This window comes from Peromyscus maniculatus, chromosome 1 (genome assembly GCF_049852395.1).
Source record: "Peromyscus maniculatus bairdii isolate BWxNUB_F1_BW_parent chromosome 1, HU_Pman_BW_mat_3.1, whole genome shotgun sequence".
Taxonomy (NCBI): domain Eukaryota; kingdom Metazoa; phylum Chordata; class Mammalia; order Rodentia; family Cricetidae; genus Peromyscus; species Peromyscus maniculatus.
Genome location: NC_134852.1, coordinates 198,945,197 through 198,967,969, shown reverse-complemented (window position 1 = coordinate 198,967,969; position 22,773 = coordinate 198,945,197). Strand labels below are relative to the sequence as shown.

Sequence of the window (22,773 nt, the reverse complement as noted above, 5' to 3'; positions counted from 1 at the left end):
CTTGGCTGCATAGAGACCCATCAAAATTAAGTAAGATAAATAAAAATCCAGAAAATCAAATGGCCTCTGGGTCAGTCATCTAAGTACCCAAACCAGGCAAGTCCATCCACAGCTTGCTGAACTCACAGGACAGTGCCAGACTTTACCAGAGTAGTTTCTGAGACGGTGAATCTACTTATGGTCTCCTAAGGCCTACTCATGTCAGGAAATGTTTCCAGGCCCTGACAAGTAGCTAACCATTTTCTAGTTAAATTCCATTAATGGGGGAAAGTGGGGGAGGGTATGAAGGAAAAGGCAAACTCTTTGCCACACAGCAAGACCACACTTATTTGTAAGCACCTGTTGTGGGTCAGAGCCCCCCACTCAGCCAGCCCTTCCTTGAAGTGGGATACCTCCAGTTTCCTTGCCTCTCCATCCATTCTTCACACACTGCACAGCTCAGAGAAGCTGTGTCAGCCTGACAGCAGCCCTTGTCTGGGTCCACTCTGTTTACCAACATGCTCTGCAGACAGCGGAGCCCGGGAGGGTCCACTCTGTTTACCAACATGCTCTGCAGACAGCGGAGCCCGGGAGGGTCCGCTCTGTTTACCAACATGCTCTGTAGAAGGTGGAGCCCGGGAGGGTCCACTCTGTTTACCAACATGCTCTGCAGACAGCGGAGCCCGGGAGGGTCCACTCTGTTTACCAACATGCTCTGCAGACGGTGGAGCCCAGGAGGGTCCGCTCTGTTTACCAACATGCTCTGCAGACGGTGGAGCCCAGGAGGGTCCGCTCTGTTTACCAACATGCTCTGCAGACGGTGGAGCCCAGGAGGGTCCGCTCTGTTTACCAACATGCTCTGTAGAAGGTGGAGCCCAGGAGGGTCCACTCTGTTTACCAACATGCTCTGCAGACGGTGGAGCCCGGGAGGAGCTGTTGGGTCCAAGATGGCATACAAAGGTGAATAAGTCAAGTCCAGACCCTAGCTGTCTGTACCGCTGTCCCCGGGACTTCCTGATTCCCTCCACTCTCAGATGAAGGAAAGAGGGGAGGCTAAGCAACTCGGTGTAACCTGACTGTAGGAGGAGGCAGGAAGATCACTGGTGGTAATATTCTGGTGTGTTGGGCAGACTCCTTGTCAGGACTGAGGCCGGAGGCAGGAAGCATAGCTTGCTGAGATCCAGTCTGTTTAGCCTTTAAGTCTCCAGCCTCAGGGAACTTTCTTAATATTGGGATGGAGCCAGCTTTGAAGTCCGAAGACTTGGCAGACCCCTGTGACTTCTACGGCTTTTAAAGGTGACACAGCACCTCCTTGGTGCCCGGACTCCTGGCAGGTGGGAGAGCAGCAGCAGCCCCGGACAGTAACACCAAGACTAGTGCATCCTTCTTAAAGGACGGCTGGGTACCGGCACCAAACCGCAAAGCGTGCAGACCACATCATATGGCAGCCCCCTGCAGGAATCTGTCCTCGGCGAGGGGACACAGCTGCAAGTTGTACACACATGTTCCTTGCACAGCATTTAAACTGGGGTGCGCGCACGGGGCGGGGGTGTGTGTGTAAGCCGAAAGCTCGAGAGGGGTCTGCCACGCTACTCCACGCAAGGGGACACTACACACTGGCTGTCACAAACATTGCTGCTGAGCTGTATTTACTCCGCTCCAAACACCTCACGCTGGACATCGTGGTGCACAGCTGGAATCCCAGCACTTGGGCGGCTGAGGAAGGGGGATTGAAGTGAGTTTGAGGCCAGCCTGGGCTCCATAGAGACTTTCAGGCCAGACTCAGTTACACAGTGATCCTCTGTCTAAAAGTAAAAACCACCAAAGATTTCCGAGAGGACACTGGGTGTAGAAAGCATGTCATCATACAGTACTTAGTGAAACTGTCCAATTAGCTTCTGTACAGAGACGTGCTCAGAGGACGACAACCAAATAGAATGACTGCTCCAGGGGCCGAGCGAGTGCTGGATGACATTCTTCTCATTTTCAGTTTAGGTACTCCGCAGTTACCGGCTTATCAGAAGACTCAAGCACAGACGTGCAGCGGCGTGACATTTCTTCCTGGTCCCACTCCTCATCTGGGTCCACTGTTTTTTTTTTTTTAAGCACTTAATGATTGATGTGTGTGTGTGTGTGTGTGTGTGTGTGTGTGTGTGTGTGTGTGTGTGTGTGTGTGTGTATGCAAGAGAGAGACAGAGAGACAGAGAGACAGAGAGAGAGAGCGAGCAGTGGCAGCCAGAGGACGACCTGCAGAGGCGGGTCCTCTCCTTGTGGGTCCTGGGCATCTAACTGAGTCTGGCGTCCACACCTTTCCCATCTTGCCAGCTGCACTTTCCTATGAGGATGAGTAATCCAATTCCCATTTCTTTTTTTTTTTTTTTTTCTGGGCTGGGATAAAGTTCAGGCCTTGATATCATACTTTCTTTTGGGGGGGGGGGAGGGGGGAAAGGTGGTATCAAGACAGGGTTTCTCTGTGTAGCCCTGACTCTCCTGGAACTCACTTTGTAGACCAGGCTGGCCTCAAACTTACAGAGATGTGCCTGCCTCTGCCCCCGCCCAGCCCATATTTTCTTTTTTAAAGGCAAAACTATGACTCTATTCTACCCATTTTTCTATGGTTTGCTTTTTTTCATGTTTCCAGTATCACCTGGATATTTTAGCAATAGCAAAAACAACAATCAGGTTATATTTGGGAAATTAAAGTGCTCCAGCTAAGACAGACATTAACAAGTGTGTGATCTGCGGGAAAGGACCAAGGCTTTGGAGTTCAGGTCATCACACTGCTCAGTATGGGAGGATCCAGGTACATCCAGGTGAGAGCACACAGCATCCTCTTCTCCTAAGGCAGCAAATCCAAACAGATTTGCTTGGAGATAGGTGGGCCCAGGGCTCAGAAGAGCAGCACCCCAGGAATGTGCTGTCCATGGGGCTACTGTCCAGACAGAAGAGGACCCCGGTAGCAGTTGTGGAGTCCCGCTGGTCTCACAGTGTTACCCAGCCTGGCTTTGGACTCCTGGGCTCAAGTGACCCTACTCCCTTGGCTGCCCGAGTAGCTGGGACAGATGTATGCACCCTCTCTCTGGAGGGCACCAAAGCACCTTCTTTTCTTCCTTTCTGGTTCAAGCTTCCTGCAAAGGGCTCTGTGATAAGTCAGAAATACTACCAGAACCTCATCAGAACTCTGGAGGGCCAGGCTCATACCTGCCCCTGGGTCTGGCCCCTAAGGCAAGAAGACAGGCTTGACCGGCTGTGAGATCCACTTCCAGGGATCCCAGGCAGGGCTGTGACTGGCTTAACCAGTCATTTCCTCCTAGAGAGCTGGAAGAAAGGGACCAGGCTAGCAGCTGTCCTTGTTTGTTTTCATGGTGTTTATTTGTTTTTCTAATAACAAAACACATCTCAGTAGAACATTTCAACGTGGCAATCACAAGAAAGGAAGTAGCAAAGACTCCTAACCTCCATCACACTACCGTGCCTCTACGACTACCCTCTTTCAGTCATCCACCTGTCCAAGAGGACATACTATTAGAATTGGGACCCACCGATATACCGTACTGTGCTTTCTTTTCTATTCTTTCTTTTTTTTATTTTTTGAGACAGGGTTTCTCTGTGTAGCCCTGGCTGTCCTGGCACTCACTTTGTAAACCAGGCTAGCCTCGAACTCACAGAGATCCGCCTGCCTCTGCCTCCCAAGTATTGGGATTAAAGGCATATGCCATCACCGCCTGGCTTCTTTTTCTTTTAAGAGTGCTTCCAAGCTGTGTGTGTGGTAACACGCAGCTGTAACCCTAGCATTCAGGAGGTGGAGGCAGGGGGATCAAGAGCTCAAAATCATCTTTGACTACACAATGAGCTTGATGCCAGCCTGAGTTGTAAGGGACCCTGTCTCAAAAAACTCAAATAAGCAACAACCCAAACAAATCCCCACAAACACTATTATTAGTTTGTGTGTGTGCTCCCAGGCAGTGTACCAGGAGTTGCCCATATCTAAAACTGTGTTTCTCAGGGGAAGTAATCACATCGTGGGGAAATACGGTTTTGACCTAAGGTTCTGAGCATTTCACCTGGTTGAACTGGGATTTGAACCCACGAAGCCTGCCACCAGTTGGGGCGCTGCAACATTGTTCCACAGTCTTCACTGAACCTCTGGTCATGATCATCAGAGCCAACCACAGGAGACCAGCGATGAGACCCAGCCTAAGGGTGAACCACCCAGTTTAATGTCTGTGAAACAGCTTCTTTGTCCTAAAGCTCTGAGGTCCTCCAGGTCTGCAGGTAGGACACAGGCCCGGGAAGCTGGAAGCCGAGGAATTTGCCCCCGTGCCCACAGCAGCTCAGCGGGAGACGCATTCCCTCCCTCCTCAGGGAAGCACTAGGCTACACTACCTTGGTCGTGGTGCTGGTGGCTGGGACGCAGATGGCAGCTAAGGCGATTCCATTCTCAGAGCCTCAGCAACCTCAGCCTCCAGGCAGACCCCTCTGCACTGGGTATTATCAGGGGCGAAAGACATTTTCCAAGTTTTGAAAAGTCAGGCTTTTCAGAGAGTGGCCAGATATTAAGTATTTGTGGACTCCACAGGCCATGGAATGTTTTTTGTTTGTTTGTTTGTTTTGCTTTTCTGGAGTCTGAGGATTGAACCCGGGCCCTCACACTAGTGAAACAAGTGCTCCGCCACTGGACACCCCACCCTCAACCTTTAACTCTGCTGTCACAGCGCAAGCAGCTGTCTGGAGGGGCAGTGGACGGTACTGCAGGCCAGTCTCCTTGCCCAGCAGGGGGCCAGCCGAGCTCGGTCTGCGCCTGTACTTGCCAACCTTGCTCTGTCTTCCCTAAAAACGCTTGGATTTATTAGTTCAGGCTAAAGCACTTAGACTTTGGAGCACACACTCATTTCTGAGGACTGACCTGTTTTCCTTCTGTGGATAGGAATGCAATCTTTCAGCTATTAATCTAAAATCCTGGGAAATGCAGAGAAAGTGTTTTGACTTGCAGTTGGTCAGTATTACTAACAGATGAAAGGGGAAATATTTTACAGATCCATAGCAACCAGAAAAGAGGATAAATCAGCCAGAGGGAAAGAAAATGTCAGGAAAATCAAAAAGACTAGGAGGAAGAAAAATGATGCTAATAGAAGATGGCAGCCACATTTGGCTTTGGTTAGCTGACTGGGGCAACGAGGGCAGCTTATCCAAGTCAGGAAGCAGAGGGCTCCAGCTCTCCTCGGTAAGAGCATCTCCTTGCAGAATTCACTTATGGCCCAGACAGTAACAGCACACAACACGTGGACCGTCAGGGAGAAGCAAGCAAGGAGGCTGGGGATCTGCGGCAGGGCAATGTCTCCCTGGACTGGACTCTGAGTTCACCTGTGGGGAGGGGGAAGCAGAGCCTGATGCCCTTGGGAGGGAGCTGGAATACCAACCTTGTGGTGTGCTGCTGAACACAGGTATGGTGAGAACCACAAGACCTAGAGAGAGGGGAGGCTGAGAGCCTCAGTGGTTAGAGTTTGGGGGAAGGATTTCCCAGAACTAAGGTTCCCAAGGACAAGGATGACAGAGCAAGCCATCTGCAGTGATGGCTTGGCTTTAACCTTGAACTGCCTCATCACCTTCTGGGGAGAACCACTCTCAAACGCAGGGACAGGGCTGGAGAGATGGCCCAGTGGTTAAGAGCGCCGGCTGCTCTTCCAGAGACCTAGGTTGTTTCCAGCACTCACATGGCAGCTCACAACCATATGTAACTCCAGTCCAGAGGATCTGACACCTTCTTCTGGCCTCTAGGGTACTCAGCAAGCATGAGATGCACTTACAAACATAGCAAAATACTCATACACAGAAAAGAAAATGTTTAAAAATAAATCAAAATGCGGCTACCTCAAATCCAAGCACATCTCACTAAAAGGAGCAAGGTTTTCCGTCTCCAAACTCCTCCTTTGCCCCGTCTCTCCTTAAAAGGCGTTTGTAGCTTTCCACTGCCCAGAATCGGATCCAGACTCAGGCTGACTTGCCTGAGGCCTAGCACTTTCCCATCCAGGCCGCACCTCCAGCCATGCAGCCTGCGCCTTTCTTCTCCCTCTCAGCTGGCTGAGGAAGGCTCTTTCCCCCCTCCAGGGGCTCACACATGTTGTTGTTTCCCTCTGCCAAAAATGGCTCTCTCTTCCCTCTTGCCTCCAGTCTGTCCTTCACCGACCCTGTGATCTAGAACACGCCACCGCCTCAACGTTTCTGGAGCTCTTTGGCCCTCTTCTCTATCTACAGAACCAGTTCTCATCCACTCCATCTTCCAGCTTGTCTCCACCTTGGGATGGGATCCTGTTTCTCTCACCTTGGCTTCCCCAGCATCTTTAGAGCCCCAGCACACAGCAGGCACACAAGTACAGTAACCCAAAGGAGGAGAAACCGCTCATTTCCACCTGCTCCTCCCTCCCTCGGAGCCTTGGAGACTCAAGAGGCCACAGCATGTGAAGCAGGGCTCATCAGACATTCTTGGAGGCACATGCACGGGGCTGCTGAGCCTCAGAGAATTCTGAAGGTCATATCTGTTTGAGTTTTAAAATCAACAACTATTTATTGTCTTTTTGCTTTTTTTTCTGAGACAAGGTATCTCTGCGTAGATCTGGCTGTCCTTGAACTCAAGAGATCCACCTGCCTTTGCCTCCCAGTTCTGGGATTTAAAGCATGCACTACCACTGCCCAGCAAACAACTCTATTTTATTTTGAGATAGGGTCTCATGTAGCCCAGTCTGGCTTTGAACTCACTATATAGCAAGGATGATCTCCCGAATCTTCTGCCTCCACTTCCCAAGTGCTGGGGTTACAGGTATGTGCCTGCCACGCCCTGGCTGCTGTAACTTCATTTATAAATACAGTGAAGAAATGATTAAAAACCAACCGTGTGGTGCCAGTCTATCAGGACCACAGACAGTTCGATGGGTCCCTCTCCCCGACGGCAGCTCAGGAAAAGGTCCCTGTCGAGGCTGCACTGTCACGAGGCTGCCATCAGACAGCAGCGGGCTGTGTTGGTGACAAGCGAAGGGACTGTGTTTTTCCTAAGAACGCAAGTGAAACTGGCCTGCAAGCTTTGGTTATGACCCACCGGTGACTGAACTGCGAGCAGACGCCCTCTCCTGTGGAATCTAAAGCACAGCTCAGGAATCAGGTCCTGCAGAACTGGACGGGGTGGGGGTGGGGGTGGGGCTTCCTCCTAATGAAACCCAGAGGGCAGGGCAAGGAGAGCTGTCACTGGCCATCTGAGAAGAAAGAACAGGCTGATCAAACAGTTAAAAGTGAACGGGAAGGAAGAGAACCTAGCTGCAAAATAGGGAAGACAGACATTTAAATGTCTATTCATGAGTACTGATGTGTGCACCATAAAAACCTTCCAGGACATTCCAGAGGACTCTGCCAGAGGACTCAAAATCTGCAGGAGCAGGTGAAATGACAGCTGCCCTGTCCTGTGACTGAACAGTCTCTCTTTCCTGAGGACTTCTGTACTGTCCCAGGCCCTGACCAGTAGGCAAGGTTTCTCTGACCCCAGGCAGGGAAGAGTGGCAGATACTGTTCTGGCCATCTGGTGCCTGTCCCCTGCTGCCGCCTTAGTCTCTTTGTGTTGTTATAGCAAAATACCCGAGGCTAGATAACCTGGACCGCACAGAGGTTTATTAGGCTCACAACTGTGATGGCCGGAGGCTCCAAACACCACGGTGTTCTGGTTCCAGTGAGGGGCTCCTGGCTGTGTACATCATCTTTGATGCTACCCGAGAGTGAATGTCCCCTTGGCGTCTGTGTGTGAACCGTCCCCAGCTGGTAGCAAGAGGAGGCGAGGAATGGGCCTTTAGGGTTAGGTGGCCTCTGGTCCTAGCCTACAGCTGTTTCTCGAGAACAAGGTGTCCCATGTTCCTGCTCCATCTCCCTTCCTCTGGGAGACCGAAGCAGAAGCAGACCATTCCTCTCTCCAGGTGACTCTGTCAAGTCTCTGTCACAGCAACAGAAACTGACAAATATAAGGGGAAGGAGCAGGAGACCAATGAGTGGCTGGCCCTGCTTTCTAACAGCTTGCTCTTTTGGTAGACGGCACAGAAGGTTCTGGTCCCTCCATGCGGCTATACTACAGACCTGTCTTCAAAAGGAAAAGAAAGACTGATCATACTGTTTGTAGACCCGAGGGGCAATGAATGAGCCATGGCAACCATCCCCAGAACAGGAGCGAGCCGGCTGAAAAAGGCAACCAGGTCCTGGGAGGGCAGAGCACGAACCACAGAGGAGGTCCTCAGCCAGAGCGCTGAAAGCCAACCCCGGCGGGACCAGCTCCTCTCCCGGTGACTCTGCACAAGGTGTCCTCATCGGGCACTCTAGTCACATCTTGTCAGGACATCCCATAAGATGCAAAGAGACAGAACAGGAGGAGTCCGCTCCAACTCTACCTCTCCTAATAACTGACTTCCCAGTGCACACCACGACCACTGCAGAGCTGAGGGCTGTCTCTCCTGCCCCATCAACAACTGATTTGGCCAGCCAGAGCCACACCTACTTCCTCCACCAGTAGTTATCCTCTGGCTTAAGAGATCCCCTCGCCACTCTCCGTGGTTAGAAGTAGGGGCGAAGGGGACCTTACGTGTACTCTGGTGCTGTACCTGGACCACTGCCACCAACAATGGTGGTCAAATGACCCGGGTGGAACTGAGCAGCATCCCTTCCCAGGACTAACACAGACGTGTTGGGAGAAAAAAAATCTTCCACCTAGGGGTCTGCAGATAAGAACTTGGAAGTAGACTAGTACTGTTACCATTCCTGGCTGATAAATGCCATTCTGTAAGACAAGACCGGCACACAGCACCACGACCCAGCAGACACTGAGCACACATATCAAGTCACCCCTGAAACCCTGCATGTCCCTGTTACCGGAGCCAAAGAGAGTCAGGAAGGCTTTGCCATCTACGGAAGCTCCTTCCCCTAGCGAGTCATGTTTCTGCTGCCCCTTCTCTCCGGCTTAGCTTCTGACCGCTCAGCAAACCTTCCAATGGGTCAGCCAGAGCCGAGTCACTCCAGAGCAAACTTCAGAGGCTGCCTACTGTGGTGTGATGGCCCGGTGTGGACACTTGCTGCCCCCCACTCTACACCCACCAGAGTCCATCCCTCTTCCCTTTGCTTGCCACTGGCCTGGTGCTAAAACCGCCTGGCACTTGGATCCGGAAAAGCAGGTCTCAACGCTCATTTGACTGTACTGCTCGGCATGCCCTCACATGCAGCTGGGTGGGGCAGAGGGTGGAGCGCTCTGTATGAAGTTAATGGGTTTAGAGTGGACGGAACAGAGAGGCAAGGCCACCAGACAGAATTCTGATGCCATTTACAATGCAGGTGTATCTGTGGATGTATCAAGCAAAGAACACACATGTTCTGTATAATATGATCATGTGTGACCCTGATAGAGTGTATCACACAGAGATTAGTGATAGCTACAAACCACAAGGAGAGGTTCTACCAGCAGCTGAGCATGCTCCACTCTGAGAGCAGTTAATCACACTACAGTCTGCATCACAGTTTACTATACGGCCCCCCTATACCATACTGACTCTAGTGCATTTAGAACAGGGCTCCCAAGGCAAGTCCCAAATCAGCTACATAATCTGTTGTATATCGGGTGTGAGTATAGGTTCACATGGGTCTGTGGAATCAAGACTCAGAGGCACCTCAAGGATGATTTTAGCCTTTCCCAGCTTCAGGGGAGATCGGACTCTATGGACTTCCAAGGCAAGTACCCAAATCAACTACATAAAAATCAAGGAACAGCCAGGTATGATAGCATACATCTTTGATCCCAGCATCTGAGGTTTGGTTTCTAGCACCAACATGGTGGCTTACAACAGTCACTCTAGTTCTAGGAAATCGGATGCCTTCTTCTGACTTCTGAAGGCACCAGGCACACATGTGGCGCACAAACATACATGCAGACACTCACAGATAGGTACGCATAAAATAAAAATAAGTCATCAAATATATGCAGCAGATAGCTCCTGAGGAGCTACAGCCAAAGTTGTTCTCTAACTCCACACGCATGTGCACCCACACACATGCAGTTGCACACACACAAAGGCTTCAAAAATAAAAGATACATATTTAAGAGGATTTGGGAGATTGAATAAATGCTTTTTTTACCCTGCTCTGTTTTCCAAGAACTGCAGACTGTCACTCTGCTGAGCATTAGTCCTGTCTAACCCTGACAAGCCATCCCAGAGCAGAGTGGCCACGCGAACGAGCAGCATTTATCCACAGGGAGGAGTTTCAGATTTCTCACTGCACAGCCTGGGACATCAGGTAGACCAGATGTCCGCAGAGTTCCTGTCAGCACACTAGCGGGGTAAAGCGTACTTCGTTCATTGCCTGGGCTCGAATCCTGCCTTCACACCTAGGAGAGCTGTAATCTTACACGTGTTACTAACCTTCTCCATGTTGTCCTCTGCAACTGTAAGGCTGACATGGCCCTGTGCTCCATCCCCAGTATGAAAAAGAAAAAAAAAAAGTACTTAAACTGATATAGTGGCCTAGCACTCAAGAAACTAAAGCAGGAGAATGTCGAGTACTCAGCCTGGGTTACATAGAGAGATTTTGTCTCTAAACACAAAATAAAACAAAAGAAAAGCAAAAAGCCAAAACTGGGTGCTACCCTTTGTGTGTTAGAGGCACACAGGCACACTAATGGCACAGCTCTTGTCCTCACCACCATTTAGGCCTTAGCCTAAAATCAGGGACCACTGGCTCCTCATCACTTTCCTGTGTTTCAATAACTCACTATTATTCTCTGCCAAGTTCCAAAACAGCACTTAAAGTAGACTTGTTTAACCATTTATTTGGTTGGTTTTGTTTTGTTTTGTTGTGAGGCAGAATTTCACTATACAGCCCCAGTTGGCCTTCAGCTCAGGGCCTCCTTGCCTCTGTTTCCCCCGTGCCAGGATGACAGGTGTGATTTACCACTCACTACCTGGTTTACCTGTTACTTAAATAGTACTACGCTATCATAGAAAGTCCGGAAACCAGAAAACTTTAAGAGCGGAGTCACCCCGCTGTTCTGAAGTTCCTGGTGTGATCTGCAGGCACAAGTGACAGCAGTGACGCTGGAGAAGCCGTGAGAGGCCACTGGTGCAGAGGGGACTGGAGAGCACACAGCTGTCACACACCTGAGCAAGAGCGCGACTCAGCGCAAACATTTCCTGTCCTTAGGGAAGTTAGGAGGCGTAAAATGGATATCCGGACACCTTCCAGCTTGACCACAAACAACATTCCACACTGGCTTTCTCCCACACACCTTCCTTTTTTGCTGAATCATTTAGTACTTTATCCATAGACATTTCAGCCTTTGACATTATCGTATACAATACCACACCCACAAGGAACTTCACTATAGCGCAATGCTAGTGTCTAACATAGAATCACATTCACTTTTCCCAGCTGTCCTACAAACGACCTTTTCCTCCCAGGGTTGGATCAAGGATCAAACACTGCAGGAAAACCACCAAGTTTCCTTCAACTGGCGACAGTCCTCGCTGGGTACAGGAATCTAGGAAGGTGCACTGGAGAATGTCCCACCGTGTGGCCACATTTGGCTGTAACTTGCTTGGATCTGGGTTCAGCCTGTTTGGAAAAGTGTTCCTCAGCTACCTTCTCCTACTTGGCTTGTCCGTGTCCAGCATGTACAGTTACAAAGTAACACTTGGCGATCAGTGCACCGAACTTGATCCTTCCAAAGGAGACATCCGCTCTGATCTTCCTTTGTCAGGATAGTTCTTCTGTCCCTCTGTCTCTCTCTGTCTCTCAAATGTATTTATTTTTTGTTTTATGTGCATGAGTATTTTGCCTGCATATGTCTGTACACCCATGAGTTCTCAGAGCCCATGGAGGCTAGAAAAGGGAGTTGGATCCCCTGGAACTTTGAGTTAAGGAGGTTGTGAGCCACCCTGTGTGTGCTGGGAACTGGACTCAGGTCCTCTGCAAGAACAGCCAGTGCTCTTAACCACTGAGCCATCTCTCTGGTCCCTCTTCTTCCTCTTATCAACAAATAAGGAATCTGTAGAGTGATTCTTTGAGTTCCTGTCTCCTAAAAACTTTTTTTTTTTAACACATTATTTCTGAGGATGAAAATGGACGCCATGGCACACACGTGGAGGTCAGAGAACAATTGAAGGAGCTGGTTCTCTTCGGCACCGGGGTCCAGGGATCAAGGTCAAGCTTGGCAGTAGGCACCCTGCCCCCCAGCCATCTCACCGGCTCCTTAACATTTTTTTTTTTTTTTTTTTTTGAGACAGGGTTTCTCTGTGTAGTTTTGGTACCTGTCCTGGATCTGTAGCCCAGGCTGGCTCCGAACTCACACAGATCCACCTGCCTCTGCCTCCCGAGTGCCAGAATTAAAGGCATGTGCCACTGCTGCCCGGCTCACAATTTTTTTAACTACATGTATTTGTGTGTACATGTGTGTGGGCACATGCCCTAGCACACATATGGAGGTCAGAGGACAACCTGAGAGCTGGCTCTCCCCCACCATACGGGCCCCAGGGATCAAACTCAGGTGGCCGGGTGGTAGCAAGCACCTTTACCTATGGAGCCATGTCCCCAGGCCCCTGACATCCATTTTAACCAGTTTAGGAGGATTGGGCTATATATAAGACTCTGTGGTTCCTCCCCCCAAAAAAGGCAAAATAAAATAATGATTTGCATTATAATGTCAAAATTACTTCACACTAGACATTATTAGTATTTTGTAACATGTATTTTACATTTCCCTTATCTCTATCTACCTAAGCAGGTACAAAAATGAATATATTAATAAGAAGTAGAATCTTCATTCCCACAGCAGGTCAAATTCTACAACAACAACAAAAAAATCTATTTTCAAAGTTAGACCTGGTGGCAGAGGCCTGTAATTGGACTAAAGAGTGAGTTCAAGGTCAGCCTGGACAACTTAATGAGACCCTGTGTCAAAATAAAGAATAAAGTATGCTAGATACAGGTCCGTTCCAGAGCTCTTGCCTTTATGTACAAGACCCCCGATTCAATCCCTATGTGTTCGTTCTCTCTCTCTCTCCCCCCCCTCTCTCTCTGGTGTGACCTGGTAATCCCAGCATCTGGAGGCTGAGAGGCGGGGCTCAGGCTGGTCCAGGCCATCATGTATCCTGAGGAAAGGATGGAGAGGAAGAGTGAAGGGGGGGGGGCATACCAAATCAAAGATAGAAAAATCTAGGCCACACAAATACTCTGCACTCTCTGCACACTAGCCACAGAGAACTATTCGGGACTATGGCGCCTTCACAGGCTGGAGGAGGCTGGCAGAATGAGCTGAGAAAGTAAGAGCATCACTTCCAGCACAAAGGCCTTACCCAAGATCCATTGCAGCAGTCCCCAGTGGGCACGAGGAGCAAAGGACAACCAACCTCTCTAGGGCATTTGAATAATCTAACTCAGTTCTGATTTTAGCATCCCCTCCACCCTGTGAGGGAAAGGAACAAGTTCCAGTCCCTATTATTCTCCCAGGCTGAGCCAAGATTAGCCTATGTGCTTGAGGGCTGGAAATAGACACAGAGACGGCCAAGCCACCGGGAACAGGGAACAGGCTAGTTATGAGAGACGGCAACAAAGCCTTAGGTTATTGGGACACTGGCCTAGTCTCGGCTAAGGTCCACACAGTTTCCCACCCATGAAAGGACTCTGTAGACATCAGAATACACCTGCAAGCTCCCAAAGCCCACCAGGCCGATGGGCACAGGACCAGCAGACCAGGCAGCCTCGGGGCTATTACCTGACTGGAAGACGTATCGCGCCAGGCCTTGCATCAGCTCCGCTGGCCATGTTGGTGGGGCGGACTCCCCAGTTTCTCTCTTCAGACGAAATGTCAATTCAAAGCCAAAGCCACTCGGTCCGTCTGTTCCTGTAAACCTGAAAAAAACATTTTCAGTTTAACTACCACAGGACAAAGTCTACAAAGTCTCTGTGTGGTGGCCTCCACAGGATCGCCTCAACTCAAAGGGAATGCCAGGGTGAAGAAGTCTCTCCAAAGCTTGCTTTACCCTCCAGTGAGCTGAGGGTGTACATGTATGATGTTGGCCCAGCCAAACTTCTACACTGGTACTCTTGAGTCATAAGTTCCAGACTTTGTGGTTCTAGAACATTCCCTTTAAATGACAGAAGAAACACTACTGAAAATCTTATGTTCCTCACTTATTCAAACTGCTAATAAGTACCCATTGATTTTGCTAAGGATACATGTCCTATGATCCAACGGTGTGGCTGTGTGCTCGGGGAAGATGTGGCCTTCTTCCTCTCCACCTCCAGGGACACCATTCTTAGCTGCACTGACTAGTCTCCTAAGTCAGCACTGTAGACAAGTCCCGAGGCAGCCTGCAAATACTGAGTGGGCCCACTCTCTTCCTAAGGTCAGTACCCACCCTGTCAGCGAGCACTACTCTCTCTAACCCTCCATGAGCATGCCTCAGTCACTGGACCCCAAAGGAGAACAGCGCAGTCTCAGGGAAGTCCCTGAAACAGGTGACTGCCAGAGAGGGTAGCGATGTCTATTCAAGAGCAGAACCTGGTTGGGTGTGTGTGTGTGTGTGTGTGTGCATGTGTGTATGCCACACCTACTCAGGTGAGGGAGGTGTCCAAGGAGGAGTCCACAAAAGCTCCTCAAAGCTTGCCAGGATGAGAAAGGTTAAGAGTTAAAATATGTACATGTAATTGTCAGTAATTATATCTTGTACAAACATGAACCACAATGATTATACACATGTAAACTCCCCAGCATACAAACACAAACCATAAACTAAAATGACAGCCAACACCTTCCTTCTCCCTCTTGAGAGCTGAAGACACAATCAGGGTTCAACCCTGGGACTCCTTCCTCGCATCTTTCGTCATCATCCCCAAGAGGCTAGGATGGGAGACTGGGTAGAAAGACACTGACGAGAGCCACAGCTGCCGCTCTGTGTGCTTGGGGAGGCCCAGCAGGTCAGCCCCGGGGCACCTCTGTGGGAGAGAGCACCTCTGAGAAGCTGCATCCTCAGGAATCATCACAGTCAAATCCAACTGCATTCAAGGAAGTGTGCGTGGTGTGATTAGTTTTCTGGTTGCCAGGTGGATGCAGAATCCATTTAGAGGGTACACCTGGGTTCCTGGAGACAAGGTTAGATATTGCTTAAGGTGACACTATTTACACTATTTGTTTCCTGATGAATTGACCTGTTGGGGTCAAGACCGAACAGAACCTGCGGGAATAGCTAGTGATCGAGACACACTGCCTCCCAGAGGCCTCAGGTTTGGAAGAGTATGAAAATCCAGAGCTCTAGGAGATTGACTTAAAGCTCTGGAAAAGGCTGGGGCACAGTGGTGAGCACCCTTTAATGCCAGCACTGGAGAGAGAGAGCCAAGTGAGTTCGAGGCTAGCCAGGGCTACGCAGTGAGACCCTGTCTCAGAGATCAACCAAACAAAGCTCCACACAGGGAGATGGGTCACCAGGGCACCACCAATTAGAGACAGCTTTGTAAAGTGCATTAGACCATTGTTCCAGGGCTCTCATCTCAGGCCAAGGAAAACACATGATTTCTAACCACAAAAACGTGAGAAACAGACTAAAAGGAACATATGTGTTATAGACCGCACAATGGAGAGAATCCATGGGTGTGGAGAGAGAAGCCACTGAGCCATTTACGCTCATACCACATCTCCTCACTGAGGAGGGCTCTAGGCACACACATGCATGAGTGTGCATTCATGCACACACATGTGCACACCATCTGTCTCCACACAGGGTGCTTTCTAAGCCAGCTCTGTGGTGGGCAGGCCAGCTCTCACTTGGCTGAGGAGGAGGGGCAGAGCGAGCCAGATGGCTCCCACCTGTGTCTGATTACCACCCACCAGGACGGCTGGACAAACCTCGCCACTCTGAAACATGAGTTTGGAATGGGCCAGCCTTAGGATAAACACATGATCTGGGCCTGTCAGATTTCTTTTTCAAAGCAGGCTGTGCAGGCAATAACAGCCAAGCAACAAGATCATTCAGTGTTTAAAGTTCCCCGAAGGGGCTTGGCTTGGTCCGGACCATTTCATACAGAGGCTTCTCCTTCTCCTGCCAAAGAGGGTTTGTCTGACCAGAGAACGGAGCTGCTCCAAGGGAACAGCTGTCTTCCATGTCTTCTAGGATGAAACATGAGAGCAATGAGACACATTCTCTGTCTCTGTCTCTGTCTCTGTCTCTGTCTCTCACACACACATACACACACACACACACACACACACACACACACACACACACACACACACACACACGTTCATGCCTCCCCAACTCACATATACTTAGGTACCCACACTATACACACTACATACATATGCAAAAAATAAGTTTATAAAGTAAAAATATCATAGTCATTTAAGGTTAATTAATTATTGAAAAAAATGGTTTTTGGAAATTGAGTGTGGCCTACTACATGTCAGTGTTTATAAAGTCTACAGTAGTGCATCATAATGTCCTGGGCCTTCACGACTCAGCCAGAACAAGTTCTAGTCCTAGAAGAGCCATTCACCGCAAGTGTCCTATATAGGCATAACTTTTTTTTTTTAAATCTTTTTTGTTTTTTTGGTTTTTCGAGACAGGGTTTCTCTGTGTAGCTTTGCGCCTTTCCTGGAACTCACTTGGTAGCCCAGGCTGGCCTCGAACTCACAGAGATCCGCCTGGCTCTGCCTCCTGAGTGCTGGGATTAAAGGTGTGCGCCGCCGCCGCCGCCGCCGCCGCCGCCGCCGCCGCCACTGGGTAACTTTTTTTTTTAAGATTTATTCACAAACTGGGTGGTGATGGCACATGCCTTAAATCCCAGTACTCAAGGCAGAGGCAGGCAGATGTCTGTGAGTTCAAGGCCAGCCCAGTCTACAGAGCAAGGTATACAGTCAGCTACATAGAGAAACCCTATCTCAAAAAACAAACAAAGAGAAAAGATTTATTCACTATGTGTGTATGCGCGTGCAGAGGTGTTAGGAACTACACTTCGGGCACAAATGTGGTCATCAAAGAACGATTTGCAGGAGGCATCTCTCTCCTTCCAGCACACGGATGCAGGAGAGCCAACTCAGACTATCAGGCTTTCAAGTGCTGCCTTAACCACGGAGCCTCCTACCAGCCCTGTTGAAAACCTTTTATGCCATATCAGCTATTATGTAACGTAGCAGTTACTAGTTCTGGAAACTCACCATAAGGGAATAATCTTGTATTTGGAAAAAAGCCTCTGGCATAAACATATCCAGTAGTATATATATATAAAATCCCAGTCTTCTCTAAGTAGGGGCTTATAGAAGTTTCTGGTGCTCTATTAGGACACCACCATGACTAAAAGCCAGGGCTAGCAGGAAGTAGCAGGAAACTGATGGACCTGTGAGCTCTGAGAAGCAAAGGACTCCCTCTATGTGCCTTCACCTGGTACGGTGGATCCAGGTTCCATCCGCGTCCTCACATAGAGCCTCTCCTGTTAACTATCAGATGCAATTGTAAATGGCGCCTCATCTAGTCAAATGGTCGTGAAATTGGAACTTTTGTAGATGGCTGTGGCAAGCAGCTGCTATAGAAACATTATGGCTGTTTTCAAAAAATGAAACAGAATTACTGCAATGACCAGTAATTCCACGTCTGGGTATCTACACAAAAGCCTGAAAACAGGGTCTTGAACACTCCTGTTGACAGCAGCATTATTCACAATAATGCTGGAGGATTCACTAACAGTAGAGGCAATCCAGGAGCCTACTGCCAAAGTGAGTAAATGGAAAAACGTGCAGATACGAAACAGTCAACTACTCACTCTTAAAAAAAAAAAAAAAAAAAAAAAAAAAAACAGAAAGAAAGAAAGAAAAAGGAAAGCAGAATATTCCTATATTCCCAGAATTTGGGAGGTGGAGGCAGGAATATCAGTAGTTCAAGACCACCCCTGGCCATATAGCGGGCTATCTCAAGAACTCAAACTAAGGAGTCAGTGAGGTGATTCACTACAGGTACTTGCCACCAAATCTGATGGCCTGAGTTCCATCCCTGGACCCTACATGCTGCAGAAAACTGACTCCCATTAAGTTGTCTTGACTTCCACACAGGTACTGTGATGTGTATGTGAGAGTGCACACTCACTTGTGCGCACTTGTGTACACGTGTACACACACACACACATGCACACGCACACGCACACACACACACACACAAAATGCAATAACAAATTAAAAATAAATAGCCAATGGCCGAGATAGAACGGCAAGTCTGCCAGGAGCAACAGAAAATCTGGGCAGTGAGGGCATCACCCCACAGCCCAGTGTCAGCTTCTTCGGCCCTTGGCCGCCCCAGGGTGGACTCCAAGGCCACTCCAGGATCCCAGTAAGAGACCCGAATGGAAAAAGGGCAACAGTACCAATGCAGGCTGCAAAAGCCGGCTGAACTGACTGTCTTCACCACACCACCTTCGGGCTAACCCACGGCAAATTAACCTCCGCGAGCCCCAGTTTCTTTCTTTTCTTTTCTTTTTCTTCCTTTCCTTCTTTCCTTCCTTCCTTCCTTCCTTCCTTCCTTCCTTCCTTCCTTCCTTCCTTCCTTCCTTCCTTCCTTCTTTCTTTCTTTCTTTCTTTCTTTCTTTCTTTCTTTCTTTCTTTCTTATTGTACTTTTTATTTTAAAAATGGGGAGACTTGGTAGCAAGTCACCAGGATGAGTGACTTGTGACCTGTTTAGACTGGACATCCCACCTATAGCCCATCTTAGAACTCATGACCCTTGAGAGCTGAGGAAGCTGGCATTTGTAGAGTGATGATATAGATTCTGGATAGCACAGCTGGTGCCTCTCCCCCTTTTTGAGATATGCTCTTATGTGGCTGAGGCTGTTCTTGAACTCTGATCATCCTACCTCTACCTTCCCAGTGATGGGATTATATACAGGAGCTGGTTTTTATTCATTCATTCATTCATTCATTCGTTCGTGTGTGTGTGTGTGTGTGTGTGTGTGTGTGTGCGCGTGCGCGCGCACGCACACACACCTGCCCATGGAAGCCAGAAGTGAGTGTTGGAACTGGAGTTATTAGCTGTGTGGAGCCCCAGTTTCTTATCTGCACACTGGGATAAGGACATTCTCCACACAACCTCAGGCAGGAGAGCATCTCTGACTTATCTGGAGCCTCTTGTTCCCAGCCTCTCACACCTCAAGTTTCCTTAACTCCTGGACTCTGGGGCTCTGTGGACACAGCCCTTCAAGAACCACAGGTCAGAGTCCACCAGCTTTGTCCAGGTTCCTGGCTGTGGACCCCTCCCAGAGCCCTCAAACTTGGCCTGAGACTTTTTTTTTCTCCTGAGACAGGCTTTCTCCGTGTAACAACAACAACAACAACAAAACCTAACATTTTTTAGATATGCTTATATGGCAATATTCTTCTAGAATTAAGACTTCTTCTTTTTTTTTTTTTTTTTTTTTTTTTTTTGGTTTTCCGAGACAGGGTTTCTCTTGTGTAGCTTTGCGCCTTTCCTGGATCTCACTTGGTAGCCCAGGCTGGCCTCGAACTCACAGAGATCCGCCTGCCTCTGCCTCCCGAGTGCTGGGATTAAAGGCGTGCGCCACCACCGCCCAGCTGAATTAAGACTTCTTTAAAACTCTGAGTTATATTAAACCATTTTCTACAATCTTTATAAAAAGAGGGAAGCTGGATATGGCAACATGAACTTGTAATTCTAGTATTTGGGGAGGTAAGGGCAAAAAGATCAGGAGTTCGAGGTCATCCTTAGCTACATAGCATACTGAAGGCCAGCCTGGGCTACATGAGACCCTGCCTCAAAAACAAAAAATAAAAAAGGAGGGTGGGATGGCAAACAGGAGTCCAAGAGGAAAGAAAGAAAAACCATCATCATAGGGCCAGGGATCCTGGGTTCAGTTCCCAGCAAAGGGAGAGAAGGAACTGAGGGACCGTGGAGACCATGCTCACACTGAGAGCTGAGAATGTTAGCTCTGCCTTTCACATGCTTGCTTTCTGCTACACTCTGTCCAATCAGATTCACGGCAATGTATCTGCCTCACTGGAGAAGCCCTTTCCTGAGATGCCTTGCCAGAGGCCAAGGACCACATTCCCACAGCATTCCTCAGGTTTAAAAACAGTAGCTCCCAGGACAGATTCAGCTAAGAATCCAGCCAAACTTTCCTGCTCTCAATACTTTAGGAGCTTAACTCTGCCCTGGGCTTTCACGGAGCAAAGAGCTTCCCAGACCAAGACGTGGAATTTAAGACAAGTAAAGGCCAGGATCAGCAGACCTTCCCCACAGAGCAGTGGAGTCTCCGTCAGCCCTGCCCTGGAGGAAGATCTGCTAGACTCTGTTCCCTGAACTTAGAACCACTTCCAGAGGGCAGCTCTCAAACCAGGTGCTGCCCCAAACCAACGGGGCAAGCTAGTAAGAACTGTGACATGGGCCGAGCGGCAGTGGCACACGCCTTTAATCCCAGCACTTGGGAAGCAAAGGCAGGCAGATCTCTATGAGTTCGAGGCCAGCCTGGTCCACAGAGTGAGATCCAGGACAGGCACCAAAACTACACAGAGAAACCCTGTCTCGAAAAAACAAACCCCCACTCCCACCCCCCAAAAAAGAACTGTGACATGGACCGGGTGGTGGTGGCACACACTTTTAATCCCAGCACTCAGGAGTCAGAGGCAGGCGCATCTCTGTGAGTTCGAGGCTAGCCTGGTTTACAAAGAGTTCCAGGCCAGCCAGGCCTACACAGAGAAACCCCATCTCAAAATAAAACAAAATAAAATAAAGTAAAAGGACTCTGACGGCTGCCATTCTTCATACTGACTTAAATCAACAACCTTCCAGAACCTTTAAAACTTAAGACAACAAGCTAAGCCAACGATGGCAAGTGGCAATCTGATTTAGGAAGTGTGCCTCTCAGCACACAGGTGTATAACTCAAGGGCTTCTTGCTGGCCCAAGAGCCAGACGATCTGCCCAGAGGCCCTTTGTCCTCCCACCATCTCCTAAGGCTCTGAGCAGCCAGGTGCCTTAGAAGACAAGACACCTGAAGCAGGGTGATTCAAAGACACAATCTTTTCAGCATCTCACTTCCCCAAGGGCAAGGACTGTACTTTTTGTGTGTGCTGTACATGGGGTACATCATGTCCAAGTTGAGCAATGCTAAGTGCTAATGACATTCCCATCATTTCAAGGAGACAATCAGACCTTGACATTAAGCAACAAACAAGATAAGCAGTGCTAAAAGAGCCGTGAGCTTCCCTCGCTTCCCTCTTAATGTCTACGTCGGCAGACAGTACTTCAGACATCTCCTGATGCTACCCTGGAGCCGCTCTGCATCCCGTCAACTCGGCAGGCCCCGCTTGTCAGGTTCCCCGACACCCCACTCCTACCTTCATACAGCATACCTGTATCCCCACTAGTCAGCCACAAATTTACCCACGTTCTTTTTCCAAATGTTACTTAATTTTAATTTTATTTTTTAGACTTTAATTGTTTTATGTGTAACGAGTGTTTTGTTTGCGTGTATATACACACCACATGTGCACCCAGTACTGGAGGAGGCCAGAAGAAACCACTGGATCCTCTGGAACTGGAGTTATGAAGAGTTGTGAGCCACCTTGTGGGTGCTGGGCTTGGCAACTCGTTCTCTGTAAGAGCAACAGGGACTCTTACCTGCTGAACCACCTTTCCAGTCCTGGGTACCGTGTTCTTTTTTGAAGCCTTCATTTATTTTTATTTTACAAGGACAGGGTTTTTTGTTTTTTTTTTTTGCCTGAATGTATGTATATGCACCATGTGCATGCCTGGTGCCCAAGGAGGCCGGAAGAGGGCATTAGCTCCTCTTGAACTGGAGATCCAGGAGGTTGTAGGCTGCCACGTGGATGCTAAGATCCAAACCCCGGTGCTCTTAACCTCTGAGCCATCTCTCCAGTGCTAATTACCACACTTCTCACACTGCCTTCAGACTCTGCATGCTCATCCTGTCCCACTGGCCTCCTCTTGAGCCACACGGGCCTCCTTCTGTTCCTAGAGCGCCTCCAGGCCACACCTGATCCACCTGGCAGCAGCAGTTCTCACTGTCTAGGTTTTCACATAGTTGGATGGTCAGGGCTCTAAGCACCCTACCTTCCAGGGAGCACCAACTGCAGGACAATATGAGCAGTGTCCCTAGAGCTGTACAACAAGGCAGCCCTGGCTGTCACCTTGCCACTTAGGTCTCAAAGCTTCACACAAACCAATGGTCTCACTGTGAAATGTGCCCTCTCCCTCTCCATTCCCCTTTATCTCCGTTACTCTCTCAACACTTCGTCCCCACTCTATCTTGAACCCAGCATCTGCACTCTCTAAAACTATCAATAGATTTACATATGTCTTCCTCTGAGAATCTAAGACTCAGCAGAGCAGGAACCCTGCCTGCCTGACTCTCCAAGGTACCCCAGCACTGAACAGAGCACAAAACCTTTCCATAATGTAGCCTAGAAATTCACGGAACCAGACCAAGAGCTCCCCACATATTGAGTACAATGCTGAGTACCTCACCTAAGTTTAATCCCCTAAGCCAAGTTTAGGCTTCTTTACCCACATCACACATCACCCCAGAGAAAGGCTTGACCTGGCCATGGAGTTTCTGATCTCCAGAGTCTGGGTCGGATTGGAAGAAATGCTCTCTCCTGAGCTCAGTGCTCACACTTGGTGCTGGGCCACATTCTTTCTGGAGCTGAGAGTTTTTCTGCAAGAGCTGAACATGTGGAGTGAAAACCGCCTCCAAAGTACTTGTTCAATA

General features: G+C 49.1%; 1 protein-coding gene across 4 annotated transcripts in view; it reads right to left on the bottom strand.

Moving 5' to 3' along the window:
* Sufu (SUFU negative regulator of hedgehog signaling) overlaps positions 1 to 22,773 on the bottom strand; it is a 96,242-nt gene that overhangs the window by 54,349 nt on the left and 19,120 nt on the right. For 2 of the 4 annotated variants that reach the window (XM_016001856.3, XM_042264755.2), the window contains exons 3-4: positions 13,763 to 13,899; positions 10,416 to 10,457 (exon numbers count right to left, since the gene is read on the bottom strand). In XM_016001856.3, coding sequence (XP_015857342.1) covers positions 10,416 to 10,457; positions 13,763 to 13,899 — 179 coding nt within the window. The remainder of the gene's footprint in view (positions 1 to 10,415; positions 10,458 to 13,762; positions 13,900 to 22,773) is intronic. The other 2 variants (XM_006983342.4, XM_006983341.4) reach the window with 1 other exon arrangement.